Source organism: Muscardinus avellanarius (genome assembly GCF_963383645.1).
Source record: "Muscardinus avellanarius genome assembly, chromosome: 8".
In the NCBI taxonomy this organism is placed as follows: Eukaryota; Metazoa; Chordata; class Mammalia; order Rodentia; family Gliridae; genus Muscardinus; species Muscardinus avellanarius.
The window spans coordinates 134,720-153,757 of record NC_137794.1 but is presented as its reverse complement, the minus strand read 5'-3'; the positions used below and the strand labels follow the sequence as shown (position 1 = coordinate 153,757).

Here is a 19,038-nt window from a genome sequence, read left to right as displayed (position 1 = left end):
TAACCTTAATATTTTTAATCTTTGTAAAAGGAAAAATTATTAACTTCTCTGTCTCAACAAAACAAAACCAAAAATAATATAAACTCTGCTTCAACCCTTGAGGCCAACGATTTCTCACAGTCCTCTTATAGTGTGGAGATAGAGGAAGGGCTGCCCCTTTCTTGTGGAGACTAAACCATATCGTCCCTCCTAGATACAGGTCAGTCCTGCCTTCTCTCTCAGATGTTTCTCTTCCTTTCTTGCCCCCCTTCCCGACTCCCTGAAAACCAATGAGGAAGAAAAGAGCTGTTCTAGATCCTCGATCCTCGAGCCGGAGACAGACCAAGCTGAGTGGTTCAGTGACACCCATACCCTCTTCTCCTTAGATTTCCTCTGAGCCTGGAGGATTGCTCTTGGCAATGGCTAAAAGCATTCAAGAAGCATTCTGGCGGGAAATAAAGGACAAGTGCACAAGACAACCTCTGTTTGTCTAAGAATAGAGGCAAACACAGATGGTGGAGTCCAGTTCAGTGAGCACTCCTATGCCAGTGCTTTGTCAGGCCTGGCTCATGGCATCTCCATGACAATGCTTTGAGATGGGAGCCACTAATGCCCTGGCTTTGCAGATGGGGAGACTGAGGCACAGGGAAATTAAGAAGCTCACCAAATTACGGGCATGGAAGCACATGCCCGTAATCCCCATCCTTGGAGGACTATAGGTTCGAGGCCAGCCTCAGCAACTTAGTGAGATCCTGTGTCAAAATAAAAAATAAGGCCTGAGAGTATAGCTCGGAGGTAGAATGCCCTTGGATTCAATCCCCAATACTGTAAATAAATAAATAAATAAATAAATAAGTAGATGAATAAAATAAAAAAAGAAGAGGCTTGCTAAGGTCACAGAGTTAGCGAGTGGCCCAAAAGGTGGCAACTGGTCACCAACATCACTGGATTCTGTCAGGCTGATGGGCTCTGAATCCACAGAAAATAGGATATTCCACAGCCAATATAATTTTTAATACTGATTTTTCCTGTCTGCAGTTTTAAGATGTTAAGTTTTAGTCTTTAAATCTCAAACACTCAGAGTGTACCTGGATGGTGTGGGAGTCACTGGCTTGACCAAGGATTTCCAGGAGAACTGGATCAGATACAAAGAAGAATCTTGGAAATAATAATCGCTTCTTCTCCAAATACCTTCAAATAAAGTCAACAGCATGTTAGCAAGTGACTCTTTTCCTTTCTGAATTACTATTTTTTTTCAACCAGGAAATAAGTACCAATTTCTTCAATAAAATGAAAGCAAACAACTACAGGCATTTTCTATTCACCTTCGGGATATTTGGTGAGAACCAAGTCTGTGCTCCACCACAGACTACAGTTGGGGAAACAAAGTGGCCAGGAGAGAGTGACAGGAACGAGGCGCCCTGCCGCTGGTGTCTCCCCTCCTCACCAGGAGCCTGCCATGGGCTTCCTAGGGCAGTGGGAAGCTCTTAGCTTACACCCAGAGTGAGCACAGAATTCATCTCTAACCGGGACAGCTTGGGAATGGAATGGAGAGCATCTAACCCTTCATCCGGGACAGAGGCATCAACCTGAACAAACCAGGGTATATCATCACCCTGTTTTGAACAGAAATTGAGAATAAACTCAATTTTAAGAAAAATTGCCTTTCTTTTAAAAATGTTTTTAAGAAAAATTTCCATGACTTCAGCTGTCTGTTTCCTTGGTGCACCTCTCTGCTTTATGTCTGTGGAGGCCTGAATCGTAGTCCCCAAAGGATATGTCCACATCCCATTTTCTGCAACCAACAAACTTGATCTCATTTGGAAAGAAAGTTATTGCAGATGTAATGAAGGACCTCTAGAAGAGACTGTCCTACATTATCTGAATGACAAGTGTCCTCCTAAGAGAAAGTAGGAAAGGAGAAGGCAAGGTAGAGACAGATACCCAAAGGAGATGTAGCCACAGCCAAGGAACTCTTAGAGCCATAAGCAGCAAAAGGCCAGGAAGGACTGTCCTTCAGGGCCCTTGATTACAAATGTATGGCCTCCAGAACCGTGAAAAATAACTCCCTGCTGCATTGACCCCGTACCCCGTTTGTGATAACTTGTCACAGCAACCGTAGGAAACTCATATGATCCCCTAACTCACCCACCCCAAGTCCAAGATGTCTTTCTTCTAGAAACTACACTCATATGAAATTTTAAATTCCTATGCCCACTTCAGCTACCATTATAAAGTCAGAAAAGAAGTCAATACTACTAACTTGTGTAGGATAAAGCGCCATCACTGAATGCTTACCCTGTGAGTGACTTCTGACATACTTCCAACTGCTCGTGTAAATGGGGCAAAAGCTGCCCCATGGTTTCATCCCCAACACAGCAGCTGATCACATTGGGGTTCTCATGAGCTCTCTGCATTATCTTTATCCATGCCTTGTCAATATTCTGAAAACGTTTTGCTTCCTAGAAAAATCAATCATGAGAAGAAGATGATCACTTGGGCAACTGAAAAAGCGAAGTGCTCGCTCTGGACTTTCTTAAAGTCCGAAGTTCTTCAGGAGACTTAGTTTAAGTAAACTGTTTTCTTCTGAATTAATTCTGAAAAACAAAACCTCAAATTTCTCATGCTATTTATTAAAAGTACTGCTTTATCATCATGGTTTTTTTCCCCTTGCATTTAATACATGTTTGTAGTGCCACAGGACTAATTTGCAGAGCTACCAACTTTAAATTAAAATCTAGATTTTTAGCACCCCACGTGTTCTGGTTTGATGAGTGAAGTAAAGAAGCGTGAAAACAGTTTGATCTCAGGGTCCTCGGGATAATTGCAGCTTAATGGTAAAAAGAGAAAAAAAGTAACTAAAGTAAAGGCACAAAACAAAAATTCTTACATTTTTACAAATGAAAATTTTCTATTTACTATGGATAATATTAAGCTTTGCATTCAATTGCAAAATGCCTCTAAAAAGTGGCATAACCTTGCCTCTTTTAAAAATGCAACTTTCTAATAAAGATGAGACCAAAACTATTTTAGTTTTATATTCTAAAATGTGTTTCAAAAATCAGGCATTTTCAATACTTTTTTATCATTGATTTATAATCTGCATAAATTCTGATTGTAGATAGAGAATTTTAGGAATTAATTAATTAATTAATTAATTTATTTATTGGGTGGTACTGGGGGTGGAACCCAGAGGCTTTCTACCTCCAGGCTATACTCCCAGACCTTTTATATATATATTTTTTGGAAACAGGGTCTCACTAAGTTGCTGAAAGCCTCACTAAGTAGCTGAGGCTGGCTTCGAACCTGTGCGATCCTCCTGTCTCAGCCTCCCAAGCGCGGGGATTACAAGAGTCCGCCACCACGCCCGGAGAATTTTAGTAATTTATAGCTTATTTCAGGCATAATTTCATAAAGGGAAACCTACCTTCATAGCTTTTTTAAAACCATCAGTTAGTTCCTGATACTTACCTAAAACTTCCTCAAACCCCCAAACTGTTGTAAAAGTCTCATTACAGGCTTCTAACGCTGCTTCTATATCCCACAGTATCTTTTGGATATGAGAATAGTAGACTAATAGTTGATTTGTGCTTATAAAATACAAGTTAATTTTAATACTATTCTCAGAGGACTATTATGAGCTCAACTACTAGAAATATGACCTGCTGTGATTTAGTAGTTCTGTATCTGAAAGTATCTCAATACTGAACCTCAAGATGTTTCACTGTTTAAAATAAGTTTCTTCCTTTTGCTAAGGTAAAATCTCAGGGCAGCACCTTTTCTTTTTCTTTTTTACTTTTTCTATAAAAGGCCATATAGTAAATGTTTTGAGCTCTGTGGTCTACATGTTGTTTGTTTCAACTCCTGAGCTTTGCTAGCAACCATAGAAAATATGCACATGAGTGGCTGTACTCCAACAAAATTTTACTGTAAACAGGCTAGGGGCCAGAGTTTGACTGGGTATCTGTGGGTCACAGGCTGTCAGATCACACACACCATGTCATCTCATCAGTGGTTACAAAAATCCCTGTTTACCTGAGGCAGCTGCTTGGCAATATCTCCACCTACAAAGACAGCTTCTAGGTAGACCCAAAGGTTCTGTACCACGAGCCACTCTTCAATTATATCTGAGGAGGTGGACAATTTATACACCCAATTCTGTATATTTTTCTTAAATGGAGTATTATATCTAAAAAGTGAAAATGGAAAGTTACATTTTAAGGAAGATTAGGAAAGAGTATAGTCTAACAAAGTAAATTACACGACAAATTTTCCTCTGAGAATGAACATTTTGTCCTAAACTAGTATTTTATAATTCCAAATGACAAATTAAAACCTTTTCCCCAAATTACAAAATTACCTGTTGCTTAGTAAAGAGCCCAATACCATGAGACTGTCCTCCATCAAAGTGATGATCTCTCCTGACTCGGTCCCCTTGAGCAGGAGCTCTCCCTTCCCCTTGAATGCTGCAAAGCTCAGGTTTTGGTTGGTCCAGTTCTCAACCACCTGTGCCAGCTTGGCTTCAATATCTTTTTCCTTAATGGCAGATATGCAAATATCCTTCGAGGGAAAAGCAGAGCATATCATGACATTTGCACCTACAAATTAAGTACATCTTAAAATCACAGATGCTTTAGCTTGGGAGGAATCCAGAAGTCACCTGGTTTTGTGTGACTTAGTCACTTAGGAGCCAAGGAAACCAAGACGCGTGTGTGGCAGCCTCATATTAGAACTTTATGACGCTCTGATGACTAACATTTTCTTCTACCAGAAACACAAGATAATGGAGCTTAATTGTGTGTGTGTGTGTGTGTGTGTGTGTGTGTGTGTGTGTGTGTGTGTGTTTTACTGGAGCTTGAACCCAGGGCCTCCTGTGACCTAGGCAAGTACTCTACATCTCTACTGCTTGATTTTTACTTCTAATGTGAGATCCCCCCCCCTTGGCTAAAATGGAGATAATCCCAGCTCCCCTATCTATCTTAGAGGTGAGCTATGAGAATATATGTGAATCTTTAGATCTTTTTAAAGTTAACATATAAAGATTACCATATTACTGCTTGTTCTGGCCCTAATATGAGTATTTCATTTGCTTAAAAGTCAACTCTATATTTTTTCTTATTGGTTTCCCTATTTCTTTGAGAACCCTTGATATGAATGTCTCTAAGGGAAAATTAAAGTAATATATTTTCCCCACCACACTTCAACTTATTTTCATACTTAGGATTACAAAATCACAGATATGGAAAAGAATATAAAGGTATAATATATTTCCACAAATAGTATAGCACTTAGTGGTTTTTTGTTTATATTTTTGGTACTGGGGATTGAACACAGGGTCATTCCACTTCTAAGCTATACACATAGCCCTATTTTATTCTTTATTTTGGAACAGTGTCTCACTAAGTTGCTGAGGCTGCCTGTGAACCTGTGATCCTCCGTTCTCAGCCTCTCAAAAACTGAGATTACAAGCGTGCACCACCATGCCTGGCTCAAATTAGTGTTAATTTTAAAACAGAATTTTAAAATATCTACACAGAAAGACAAATGTTCCATGTTCTCTCTATTTGTTAAAGCTAAAAATGTTAATCTCAAAGTAGAAGAGAGTGGGAGGGAGAATAAGAAGCGGATGGATAAGAAGTACCAACATATAATTGGATGGGAGGAATAATTAAGTGCATCATAAAAATCACAAAAGTATCCTAGTGGTCTACAGCACAGTAGAGTGACTACAGTTCACACTAACCTATTATATATTTTATGAAGAACAAGAAGAGCTGAGTGTGGTGGCATATGCCTGTGACCCCCACACTGGAGGTTCAAGGCTAGCCTCAGCAACTTAGCTAGACTCTGTATCTATCTATCTATATATATATATATATATATATATATATATATATATATATATATATAATAGGGCTGGAGGTGTAGCTCAGAGGTAGAATGCTCCTGGGTTTACTCCTATACCAAAAAAAAATAAGAAAAAAAGAATAACTTTAAGGGTCCAAACATGAATTGATAAGGAGATAGAAATGCTATAATTACCCTGATTTTACCATTACATGTTGTACATACATCTGAAATATGACACTATATCCATAATTTATTACAATTATGTGTTGACTTTTTAATACTGGGAATTGAACCCAGGCACATTATACATCTGAGCTATAGCCCTAGCTCTTTTTAATATTTTCTTTGTTTTGAAACAGGGTCTTGCTAGGTTGTTAGGAGTCTCACTAAATTGCTTAGGCTGGCCCTCCAACCTATGATCTTCCTGTCTCAGCCTCCCAAGTACTGGAATTACAGACATTAATCACTACAACCGTCTTCTTCTATTTTTGATTTTGAAACAAGGTCTCACTAAATTGCTGAGATTAGTCTCAAACCTATGATTCTCCTGTCTCAGGTTCCCAAGTACTGAAATTATAGGCATGTGCCACTGTACCCAGCTACAATAATATATTAATTTTAAAAAATTAGAGCCGGGTGTAGTGGCGCACACTTGTAATCCCAGCATTCGGGAGGTTAAGACCTGGAGAATCGCGGTTCGCAGACAGCCTCAGCTACTTAGTGAGGCCCTCTGCAACTCAGTGAGACCCGGTTTCAAAATAAAAAATTAAAAAAAAAATAGGGCAGGGGGTGTAGCTCGGAGGTCAAATGCCCCTGGGTTCTATCCCCAGATCCGCAAAAAATAAAAAAAATAAAAAATAAAAAAATAAAAAATTCAAAGTCAAAATAAAATGCCTATGTGCACATTTTTCATAAAAGAAACAAACATTTAATGGACCATTGATTTAAAAACCTTATATTCTTAAGTACCTCAATATCATCCTTATTTTTAAGGAGTGGGGCTTCCATTATATTTCTAAGACAAAAGGTATCAGATTCCACATCGAAAGGGGTCCCAGTTAACTCGGAGATGCGATCCCAGTGTCTCTGCTTCATGGCCTTATTGGTCATCATTTCTAGTAGAGGACATGACTCACTGAAGTCATCAATTCTTTTTTTGAGATCCAAAAAAGCTTGCCAATCTTTAAGTCCTTTGGGAAGTTTACGACATCTTTCAAAAAAAAATTACAAACAATGATGACCTAAGCATTTCTTTGGAGGATGTATTATGTACACAGAGTATTAATCTGTAAAATGGCTACAGACACCTGAGAAAGCAAGCAGTATAAAAGGTAGCCTAATCCAACTGATACTTACCTGTTTTGAAATTCCTGCAGTTCCGCATTGATTTTTTCAATATCTACATCTCCCCAAAGTATTTCATAATAACCACTAATACTGCTCATTACAGTATCATACAGTCCATATAGCTTCTGCAGCAAGTTGAGCTCTTTTCTGGAGAACAAAATAATTGATTCATCATATAATGTATACATCTTAAAATGTATACATTCCATTGTTAGAGAGGCAGAGTGCTTTCAATCAAATATTTCATACACTCTATGTATAATGTCTCTTTGGGCACCAAATACATACAACTATATTGGCATCCAATATAAAGACTTTATTAAAGTTCTATTAATAAAGTCATGTTCAAGGGCTGAGGATATACCTCAGTAACAGTGTGCTTGCCTAACATATGTGAGACCCTGGGATCAGTCCCTAGTGCTGCAAAAAGTAATAATAATAATAATGATGATAATGATAATAATAATAATGTCAGGCTTACAGTTCCTAAAAATTCCAAATCATATTGTAACTTGACATTAACAAATAGTTCAGAAAAATATGTACCCTTTCATAAATCTAAGACATTTACTATAATCTTAGTTATTTTTGCTAAGTTATTTTTTACTTAATTATTTTTCCAATTCTTGATCCATTTTCTTTTCATCACCCTCAGAATTATTTCATTATTACTCACTGGTTATTCCCAACTATGCTAAACGTGACTCTCTTAAAATATTAAGAGAAGAATGGTGAAATCTCTTAAGTGACTACACAGTAGTAATCACTATACACAATTCTTCATGTTTTGTCTTTGTGTTTCCAAAAGTACAGCCTCGTCTTTTGAGAAAGTATAAAAACAGAACAAAATAGAACTCCTTCAAACTTCTTTGTGCATGTCTTACTGTGGATTGAACCCGGGGCATTTGACCTGTAAGCTTCATTCTAGCCCAATTTTTTTTTTTTAATTTAAAACAGGTCTCATTAAGTTGCAGAGGGCTTTGTGATGCTGTTGTGGCTGGCTGTGAATCTGTGATCCTCTTGTCTCAGCCTCCCGAGGACTGGGATTTCAGGTGTGTGCCACCCCACCCCCCAGTGGAGACAACATTTTTATAGTATTTTGTTTGTTTAGCTTTCACTTAATTCAACTAAGAATTCAGAATTTTTAATTTTCTTCCTAAAGCAGCAAAGAGAAGAAAATTGATAACAGAATATGTTTCCCAAGTATTGAAGAGAAAGCAGCACTTGAGACTCTAATTTTGAGAGTGACATTGATTGCATAAGTGAAATCTGAGCCTCCAGATAATGATAACTTAGATGAGTCTTATTAAACTCTGTATGAGTGAACAGTATATGTCAGGACCGTCCAGGACCTCACCGTGCACTATTTTACAACAAGAACTAGACCATCTCATTTTGTGAAAGATAAGTGACATCATTACTTATAATGTTTGTATGAGTCTTATTTGAAAGATTACATAAGCCAACAAATATTGAAGGCTGATGTCTAAAGAAAGCATATGAAGCAGAAATAAAAATAAATAATTGAATTAATTATTTCAACCCCAAAGTAAAAATGTTTGTACTTAGAGCGCAAGGAAGGTGGTAGCCACCTCTTCAACAAAACTGTAAGGGTCTGAGTTTTCAACAGTCTTGAGTTTTGAAAATACAAGTATGAGAAAAAGTAGAAGAAATGATCCTCCAGAGACCACTGGCGATGGATTTAAAAGCTGAAACTGGTGTTTACATATGTTTCTCCTCCAGGATCATGCATGACAGCTGAGGGGAATTGGCTGCATTCAAATGATGGTTATGTGTGTGTGTGTGTGTGTGTGTGTGTGTGTGTGTGTGTGTGTATACACACATCTTCATACCAGGACAGTATGGAGCAAAAATTAAAGTTTACCGTGCTTCAGTTCTTATTAGGTTTTTAATAATAATGATTTTCATCATTCTTTTATTCGTATTTCTATAAAATTCACAAAGCTACTTTAAAATATCAATATGAAAATGGTCCACTGGTCCAGATAGTAAATGGTGATGAGTCCTTGCCTCCTACAATGAAGGTTGGCACACCGATTCCCACACTGAGTGTGCATGCGAATCATCTACAGCTGGGCATAGAGGCGCATGCCTACAGGAATGTCATCTCAGTACTCAGGAGGCTGAGACAGAAGGACTGCAGGTTTGAGGCTGGCTCCAGCAACTTACCAGAGTCCCTTAGCAGCTTAGTGAGACTCTATTTCAAAATAAAATAAAGTAAAATAAAATAGGGCTGGAGGTGTATTTTAGAGGTAAAATGCCCCTGCGTATAACCTCAGGTACAAATCAATCAATCAATCAATCAGAGACTTCCTAGAACACAACCTCTGAGATCCTAATTCAGTAAGTCAGCGATGAGGATCAGACATGTACATTCTAGTAACAGTCAGTCAACAGGTCGCCCTTGAGAAGGGCACTGAGGAGAGGGAGTGAGCGTCTGCCTGCACGCAGGAGCACTCCTTCGTCTTCAGGGTGTCTCCTGCCTCGCCGTGACCTTCGCATGCTATGACTCAAGAGTCAACATTAAGTTCTTTTCTAGTGCCAAGACTGTAGTAAGCTAACAGCATGGTTTTAAGTTACTTCTTTAAGTCACATAAAGTTCTATTAAATATCCTTATGGTTTAAAATCAAGTAAGTTATTTGGCCATTGTATTCAATAGACTCTCTGTCCCCCCTGTGAGGAAGATCACGTCAGCCTATGTACAGTAAGAAGAGTGAAGGCGCTGAGGAGGCTCAGTCCTCTAAGTAAACAACAGTCAACCCACTCGCAGGGCTTCTGCACAATCACTGACACTACTCAAAGCGAGTGAAAAGAAAAGTGAAGCATTAAGCTATCCTTAGGCTGTGCAGAGTATTTTCTGCCCATTTGCCTGCCTAAAACATTCCTTTTGTGAGGGGACCATGTGGCTAGTGGGTCAGGATAGTGAGGCTAAGAGTATCCATCCATCCCTGCGCAGTAAAGAAAGAGCCAGTGATGTGATTCTTCTAGTGGGTAGTATTTAATTATCTGCACATGAGACTTGTGCATTTTCTAAACTTACCTGGTTTTATGTAAAATCTCATAGTCAGTCACAGGCAATCCAAAAAGTTGTTCACCAGATGAATAGGTAACAAATTTCCTCCACAGATCATCAAAATTGGCCTATAACAATGACATTTTATATAGTATTAAGTGTGATTACTTCAATTCCACAAAAGTACAAATTGTTATAATTGAGACAAAAGCCAGGGAGCAGCATATTTGTGAAGCAAGTTTATCCTTATGTTAAACCACTAAAGGAAAGTTGGCCGCTTGGAAAGGTTAACTTTCTAAGAGCATCCATTTCATATAAAATTACTTCTTTAATAAATCAAGTGCTCTCCCGAAGTTCCATATTTCAAGTTCCCGTACACACACCTGAAAGTAATAAAAACTGCATTTGTAAAAATCTATAATTCAGGCTTTTTCACTAATTAAGATTGACCTTCTCTCCCTCCTACAGGGTTTTAAAATGAGTAAAGTATTAATATAATGCATTCAACTCTGTTTTCTTTATTTGCAATAAAGTCTATAAGCGGAGAGATTCGATTTCACCACCAAATTTGAAATAATTCTAACAGTTCAAATTATCAAAGTTGCCGGGCGTGGTGGCGCACGCTTGTAATCCCTGCGCTTGGGAGGCGGAGACAGGAGGATCGCACAGGTTCGAAGCCAGCCGCGCTGGTTTAAGAGACCCTGTTTCCAAATAAAAAAATATATATAAAATGGGTCTGGGAGTGTAGCCCGAAGGTAGAAGGGCTTCCAGGAACCCCAGTACCCCCCCAAAAAAAAACCCAAATTAGCAAAGTCAATACATATGTCCTTTCAGTTTTACTTTTGAATTTGAATTCGAATATCCTCTATTTGGAATGCTAAATATTAACTGTGTTCAAAGCACAAATGCAAACAGAAGTAATGTATGTGAACCAGGTCTGCACACTCTACATACACCACATAGTCCTGCCTCTTGATCTTCAATATTGTTTCTGGGTTTCAGTTACCTGTGGTCAACCTCTTTGCAGACTAGCTGCAAATCCTGCCCAGGTGGCATGTCCTCCTTCCCCAGTCTACCTCTAATTAGTTCAAGTGACAGCTTAGATGCCTCTACTGCCATGAAGTCTTCCCTGACTGCTCACCAAAACTCCATCGGGGATGGAAGCCCGTTACTTCTGTGTCCATTACAGCCCAAGTTCTCATGACTAGACCACCGTGCTCATCACGTGGTCTGGGATTATCGCTCTAACTTGCCGTCTCTCTATCACACCGTAGCATTTAGAAGTATGAACCACTTTCTTAATCAATTTTTTTTTCACAAGCTACACAAGCTAAGCATCTAATAAATGTTTTTAAATTACTGAGAATGCCAGGATAGAGAGCAAAAAGAGAATACAAATATATTGTTCTTTCAGTACAGGAAATAGGATAAAGAACACAAATAAAGAACAGAATTGCTTGATATTCCTTATAGGCTAATTTTCAGAACAGTAATACATGAATCTGCAAAACAATCCAAATGGGGTATGTGCTATTTCTTTTTTTTTTCTTTTTTTTTTTGTGGTACTGGGGGTGGAACCCAGGGGCTTTCTACCTCTGGGCTATACTCCCAGACCTATTTTTATACTTAATTTGGAAACAGGGTCTCCCTAAGTTGCTGAGAGCCTCACTACGTAGCTGAGGCTGGCTTTGAACCTGTGCCATCCTCCTGTCTCAGCCTCCCAAGTGCTGGGATTACAAGCGTGCGCCACCACACCAGGCTGTGCTATTTCTTGAGATGTGCTCAGCAATCTATGCTTGGAGAAAGACAGTAAGTGGTTGACATGATTCAGGGAGAATGATGTGGTCTGCAGGTCTGCGGCAGGGACTTTTGAAGAAGTCTTTGTCTTCTGCCGACAAAGGGAAGGCAGGGAACCACGGCCAATATTTAGATCTTATGCTGATAAATTTTGTTTTATTAAAAATTTTTATCACGGGCCAGGATGTAGCTCAGTGGCAAAGCGCCTGTTTGCAGGTGTGGCGCTCTGGGTTCGATCCCTGGTTCCAAAAAAGACAAACAAAAAGAACTCCTTAAAAAAAATTTTTTTTGATCACTTATCAAATGAGATGCATGTGACTAGAATAAGGTATTACATAAATTCACACGAGTCTCAGCTTCTAAAAATACAGAGAGATAATGTGGAGAAAGGCCTGGGGACAGAGAGAAGGATTCAATAACTTCAGTTAGCAGGTTAGGATATAATTAAAATCTGCATGTATCTTAAGCATTAATATTCCTATCATAGGATTAGACATAAAATTTCCCCTTACAATCATCTTCAAAAATAGTACATTTTGACTATAAAATATAAAATGTTTTGATTTTACCTGAAATATCTGTAGCCTGTTACTAGCTTCTTGGGGAGGTATATTTGGAACCATGGGTCCTTCCTATGATAAATAATATAAACACCATTTTCATTCTTAATCAGAAGCATCTGTCAAGAAATTCTATGAAAGTTAAAGCCCTGACAAAGGACAAAACTAGACCCTTTGTTCATTCCACAATCTCCTATTTTGTTTGCTTATTTTAACTGCTGAATGTGTTTTCTTTCTCTATAAAACTTGCTTTAAAACTATCTACCATCCCTTTCCTTTTTTTTTTTTTTTTTTTTCTTTTTGGAGGGGGAAGAGTAATGGGAATAGAACCCAGAGGCATTCTACCTTTGAGCTACATCCCCAACTCTATTTTTATGTATCTTTTAAATTTTGAAGTAGGATATTGCTAAGTTACTGAGGGTCTTCTCTGGCTAAGTTGCTGGGGTTTGTCTTAAACCTGTGGCCCTCCTATCTCAGTCTCCCAAGTACTGAGATCACAGGTGTGCACCACCACGGGGAGCTTCATCGTCTTTTTAAGGTTGTTATAAACGTGCTCACATACCTGCTTATCTACAATGTACCTATTTCTCAGAATTAATCACTTTTATTTCATATAATAATATCACAAAATATTGAAAACACAGCAAGCTAACGTTTAAAATACCGTTTCATATGATTCTGCGAAGTTTGTTACATCTTCGCGGAAAACTTCAACAGCCTCGAGTAGGTTGTTTTTAAACTCTGGCTGTACTTGGACCAGTTCATCTTGTACAGAAACCTAGAATGTAAAACACAGGAATTCAACATAAAAATAAAAGTCACACATTACAAATGAAATGACAATTCTATTCCAGCAAGTTTGTTTAATGAATGTGGAGTTTCGGTTTTACAAGATGAAAAGGTTCTAAGGAGACGCACTGCACAACCATGTCACTGCCAGTAATACTACTGAACTTAGCAATGCTTAAGATGGTCAAATTTATGTTATGTGTATTTTACTGCAACTTTTTAACAATTCAGTATAAAGCTACTGTCACTGACACAGTAAGGTACTGACATAAGAGTAAACATATAGATCAACAGTCTAAAATGAGCCCTTACACTCAGGACCAATTGATTTTCAACAGACAATTCACTAGATAGATAATATTTCTTCAATAAATGATGCTAATACATATATATACATACACCTCTACGTGAATATTAACACTAACTTACATCATGTAAAAAGTGAACTAAAAATAAATCAGAGATCTAATGTAAAGTCTAAAATTATAAAAATCTTATAACAAAACGTAAGAGTAAATCTTTACAACCATGGACTGAGTGAGGAGTTCCTAGCTATAATACCAAAACACAAGCAACAACATCAAAAAACAAATAAACTGGACTTCATCAAACTTTAAAATTTATGTGCTTCAAAAGACACCATCAAAAAATCCAAAAGACCTGTACTTGGGAGGCTGAAACCCAGGGATCAGAATCTCAGGTTTGAGGCCTGCTTCAGCAACTCACTGTTTCAAGATAAAATAAAATAAAATAAGGCTGGGCATGTAGCTCAGAGGTAGAATACTCCTCGGTTAAATCCCCAGTACCAAGAAGAAAGAAAGAAAGAAAGAAAGAAAGAAAGAAAGAAAGAAAGAAAGAAAGAAAGAAAGAAAGAACAGAGGAAGGAGAGAAAAAGTAACCCATAGAATGAGAGAAAATATTTTGCAAATCATGTATCTAATAAAGAATCTGTGTCCAGAATATATAAATAACTAAAACTCAACAATAAAAAAGAAAACAAATAACCCAATTAAAAAAAAAAAAGGAGCTGGGTGGATCTGGGCGTGGTGGCTCACACTTGTAATCCTAGCATTTGGGAGACTCTTTCAAAATAAAGAATAAATATAGGACTGGGGGGGGGGGGTAACTTGGAGGTAGAATGCCCCTGGGTTCCATCCCCAGTACTGCAAAAAAAAAAAAAAAGGAGCTGGGTGTGGTAGTACATGCCTATAATCCTAGTACTTAGAAGGCTGAGACAGGAGGATCACAGGTTCAAGGCCAGCCCTAGCAACTTAGTGAGGCCCTCAGTAACTAAGTGAGACCCTTTTTCAAAATAAAAAATAAAAAAGGGTGAGGGTATATCCTGTGTTCAATCCCTAGAACAACAACAAAAGCAAAAGATTTAAATTCACATTTCTCCAAAGAAGATATACAAGTGGCAAATAAAAGGAACACATTAAGAGGTGCTTAATATCATTAGCCATTAAGAAAACCAAGTGTTGGAAATCCGGGGCAGTGTAATGAATCTTGAAAACTAATGGTCACAGAGGACCACATCCTGTCTGTATAATTTGTATTAAAAGTCCAGAAAAGATAAATCCACAGAGACAGAAAATAGATTAGCGGTTGTCAGGACTGAGGTAACAAAGAGAATGGGGAATTGTTAGTGAGAACAAGGTCTCTTTGAGGGTGATAACATGTCTTAAAATTAGAGAATGATACCGGGTGTGGTGGCACACGCTTGTAATCCCCGTGCTTGGGAGGCGGAGGCAGGAGGATCGCGTTGGTTCAGAGCCAGCCTCGCTGGCTTAAGAGACCCTGTTTCCAAATTTAAAAAATATAAAAAAAATAGGTCTGGGAGTGTATCCTGGAGGTAGAAGAGAAGGGCTTCCAGGAACCCCAGTACCACCAAAAAAAAAAAAAAATTAGATAATGATAGCGATTATACAATTTTGTGAATATGCTAATCACCACTGAATTGCGTATTTCAAAATGTTAAAGTTTATGGTATGGGATTCTATCTCAATAATATTGTTACAAATAACATTTTTTCCTGGCAATAATGACTGAATTTAAGAAGTAAGATCATTAAATTTATACTCACAGCTTTGCTCTGCAATTTGTTGAAAGAATATCTCAAGGTATCAACTGCTTCTGACTCTTCTTTGGTTACTTCAACTTCAAATCTGTTTAAAATACCATAGGCTTCCTGCAGAGCGAGGCAGAGTTGGGACATTATCACATGGGGAAGCAACTGCCAAACACTTATAAGATGCTGTTATAGGACGCTCCCTAAGGAGCTCATTTATTAATATTCAGGATTGATAATAGTGAGTTGTGAGAACTGTAATCGCATCAGTGGATAAGTCCTTTCTGATGGGCTGTGGGCCCTGGGGGTGCAGTCTTGTGGTGATATATGGTTCCTCTTCCCCTTCCTTGCTCTACTTCCCGCTGCCGCCATGCCCCGAGGTCCAGTCTCCAGCCTCACATGGACTGAAACCCCAAATCCCCAAGGAAACTGTGAGCAAATAAACCTTCCTTCCTCTAAGTTGTCAGTCAGTCTTTGGATTATAGTGTGAAAATGTGAAGACAGATGCCATCTAGAATTACATTCCTATGTCTTAGAAGCAAATTCTCCACAAGTGGTCTTCAAAATGAAAGCTATAGGTAAAACACTTTCAAATTCTCACCAAGTACCACATATTGGGCCAGATCTTGAACTCCGAAATCTGCATTTACTAAGCATCTTGGGGCTCTAGAGGAAATGTAGGCAGATCACATCGAGAGATACTATCCTAGAAAATCCAATTCTGTCTCTTCTCCTTGATCCCTTGATCTCAAGCCAAGACCATGCAAGATAATTTCTCATAGTCTGTTAATAAGGAATTTACTCTATAAGAGACAGAGAAAGGATGCCTCGGAACTCACTCCAAAGAAAAGAAGATTGGATGATCTAACTGGTATTGGCTTTACCAGGGGATGGGGGACTGAAGAATAAAGCTTCCATAGTCAGGAACAAGAAGGGTGTGATAGCTTACTAAACCTTGAGGTATGGGTGGTCAGCATCCCAAACCCTGACTACTATTAACGTAGTATTAAAAGTAGCAAAACTATGAAGTTTATTAGCTACAAAAGAGCATCAACTTTTAAGTGGGTCCAAGAAAGCATAAAGTAGATGTAGGCTTTGGGAACCAACAGGAAGCAAGAGGGAGTGTCAATTCCCCAGATATTGGTAATATCAGAGAACAGAGAACTTAAGAAAACAATAACAAGACAAATCATGTCTAACTTTTATTATCATCATGACATAAATCTTAAGTATTATAAATAATATTAGTCACCAAATACTTATGGTAGACAAAATAATGACATCCACAGTGTTGCCTACATCCTTCCAAATCCTCTACGCCCGTGAGTATATTAACAAAAGGGACAAGAGTTGTAGTTATGTCAAGGATCTGTCAACGGGGAACATACTGAAAATCAGCCAGGTGGAACCAATGGAAAACAGAGGTCCACATGAAGGGAAGGAGGGAGGAGGGGAGTGGGTCAGGGATGATGCAGGGGTAGCCGTACCACCACTCCCAGAGCAGGGCTCTAGAACAGGGCCAGAAGCGAAGGAGAATAGGGTTAGGTTTGCTTCCTTTCATTCTAGAAATGAGAGGATTGAAAATTCTGTAGTCTACTCTATCAAAGTAACATTTTTATCACATATATTTATGCTTATGATGGAACGTTTTATATAATTACAGGCATAGCAATGTGTCATAAGCATAGAGGTTTTTCATAACAGGTGAATGCACTGATCATATTGAAAATATGAGTAAGATGCTCAGATTCATAAAAACATGGGAGTTAAGATAAGGATTTTGGAACTGGGTATGGTGGGTACATGCTTATAATCCCAGTACTTGGGAGGCTGAGACAGGAGGATTACAGGTTCGCAGCCAGATTCAGCAACTTAGCAAGGCCCTCTGCAACTAAGTGACCCTGTTTCCAAATAAAAAATTAAATAGGGCTGAATATGTAGCTCAGAGGTAGAAATCCCCTGGGTTCAATATCCAATACCACAAAAAAAATAAGGGTTTTGAATATAAAGTTGAGCATAAAGGTTTCAGGGTCGGGGTATATTATTAAGGGATCCTAGAAATAGCATGGTGGTAAAGGCATTTATTATAATAATGTTATCAAGATATTCAGCCATAAAAGTAGAGCAAATGGTCCCACTAAAACTTCCACAGTGAATCCTGATACAAGTTCTGTTTTTATCTCTGTTAGGTCAAACAGGGCTGGATTAGTTTCTGCTGGAATTGAGATAAATCAGATTATGACTGGTGGTCATAATGGTATGATCAGCCAAGTGAATTTTTATGTGAGAATTAATGTACGTAAAGTGAAAGATCTCTTAAGTGTTAAGACTGAGAGGAAATAATGGCCAGGCTGACTTCAGATGAAATTGTGCTACAGCTCCTAGTAACCCAATGAGGGCAAATTTGAAGTTTGACACTCAGCCTGATCGTTAGGATAGAATAAACAGCAGGACTTAGTGTAGCTAAGACAAATAGATGCCCCATGTTTCTGTTAACTAGTGTTTGGGCTATAGAAAGGAGAATCATATGGTTCATGTTAATTTCAGGGCTAGAGTAGGTGCACTAATTAAGGATGACATAAGAAACCATAAGGTTCTTTGATGAAGGCTTTTATGGCATCAGCGATTGGTTAGCGGAAGTCAAAAGGGCCAATAAAAATAGGTTTAAATATTCAGTTAAGGAGCTGTCAGTGGGGAACATATCTAAAATTGACCAGGTGGGCCCAATATAATCACAAAGATCCATATTAAGGGAAAGAGAGAGGGTGGAGAGCCAGAGTCCGCGATCTAATGAGGGACGCAGGGGAGGAACAGTGCCACTGCTGGAAGGGCGGCCACGAGCCAAGGGTGTGGGACACTCTACAGCCAGAGAGGGCAAGGAAGCACTTCTTCCCGAGGGCCCCCAGAGCCACACAGTCTTCTGGCTGACATCTTGATTTTTAGCCCCGTAAGACCCCTTTTTGCACTTTTGATCTCTAGAACTATAAAATATTAAGTTTGTGTTATTTTAAGCAATTAGGTTTATTTTGAGCCATTGAGAATGCATACTTGGTCACAGCAGCAATAGATTCCTTCCTAAAATCACCTTCTGTGGATCTAAGTTCCAGCAGTCTGCTCTGGAGCCTAGAGGGGCTGTCCCCACTATGCCACCCACAGTATGCTACTGGTCATGAGCGAGACATGCAACTGGTTTCTGTACATAAAGAGCGGGCCCACATATTGTGGTTACATGAGAGGGCGGGACCATTCTGTTCCATGAAATGTTGGTGTGTCAAAAATTGTCTAGCCAGCTGGGCGTGGTGGTGCACGCTTGTAATCCCCATGCTTGGGAAGCGGAGAGAGGAGGATTGTGCAGGTTCGAAGCCAGCTGCGCTGGCTTAAGAGACCCTGTTTCCAAATAAAAAAGTATAAAAATAGGTCTGGAAGTGTAGCCCAGAGGTAGAAGGGTTTCCAGGAACCCCATACCACCAAAAATAAACAAAATAAACAAAAAATTGTCTAGCCCAACATAGCATTATTATTATTCCTTTGTATCCTCTTCACTGTTGATAATTGTTAAAATTCCCTCTCAAAGATATCAACACCAGAAAGGAGATTATGTCATATAATAGAT

At 38.7% G+C, this 19,038-nt stretch overlaps 1 protein-coding gene across 1 annotated transcript in view; it reads right to left on the bottom strand.

Moving 5' to 3' along the window:
* DNAH8 (dynein axonemal heavy chain 8) overlaps nt 1-19,038 on the bottom strand; it is a gene marked incomplete at its 3' end in the record, with an annotated part of 220,834 nt that overhangs the window by 136,441 nt on the left and 65,355 nt on the right. Inside the window, exons 29-38 of the mRNA XM_080700493.1 lie at nt 15,441-15,545; nt 13,233-13,346; nt 12,578-12,640; nt 10,239-10,339; nt 7,186-7,323; nt 6,799-7,039; nt 4,340-4,539; nt 4,015-4,168; nt 2,278-2,441; nt 1,068-1,170 (exon numbers count right to left, since the gene is read on the bottom strand). Of these exons, the coding sequence (XP_080556619.1) occupies nt 1,068-1,170; nt 2,278-2,441; nt 4,015-4,168; nt 4,340-4,539; nt 6,799-7,039; nt 7,186-7,323; nt 10,239-10,339; nt 12,578-12,640; nt 13,233-13,346; nt 15,441-15,545 (1,383 nt within the window). The remainder of the gene's footprint in view (nt 1-1,067; nt 1,171-2,277; nt 2,442-4,014; nt 4,169-4,339; nt 4,540-6,798; nt 7,040-7,185; nt 7,324-10,238; nt 10,340-12,577; nt 12,641-13,232; nt 13,347-15,440; nt 15,546-19,038) is intronic.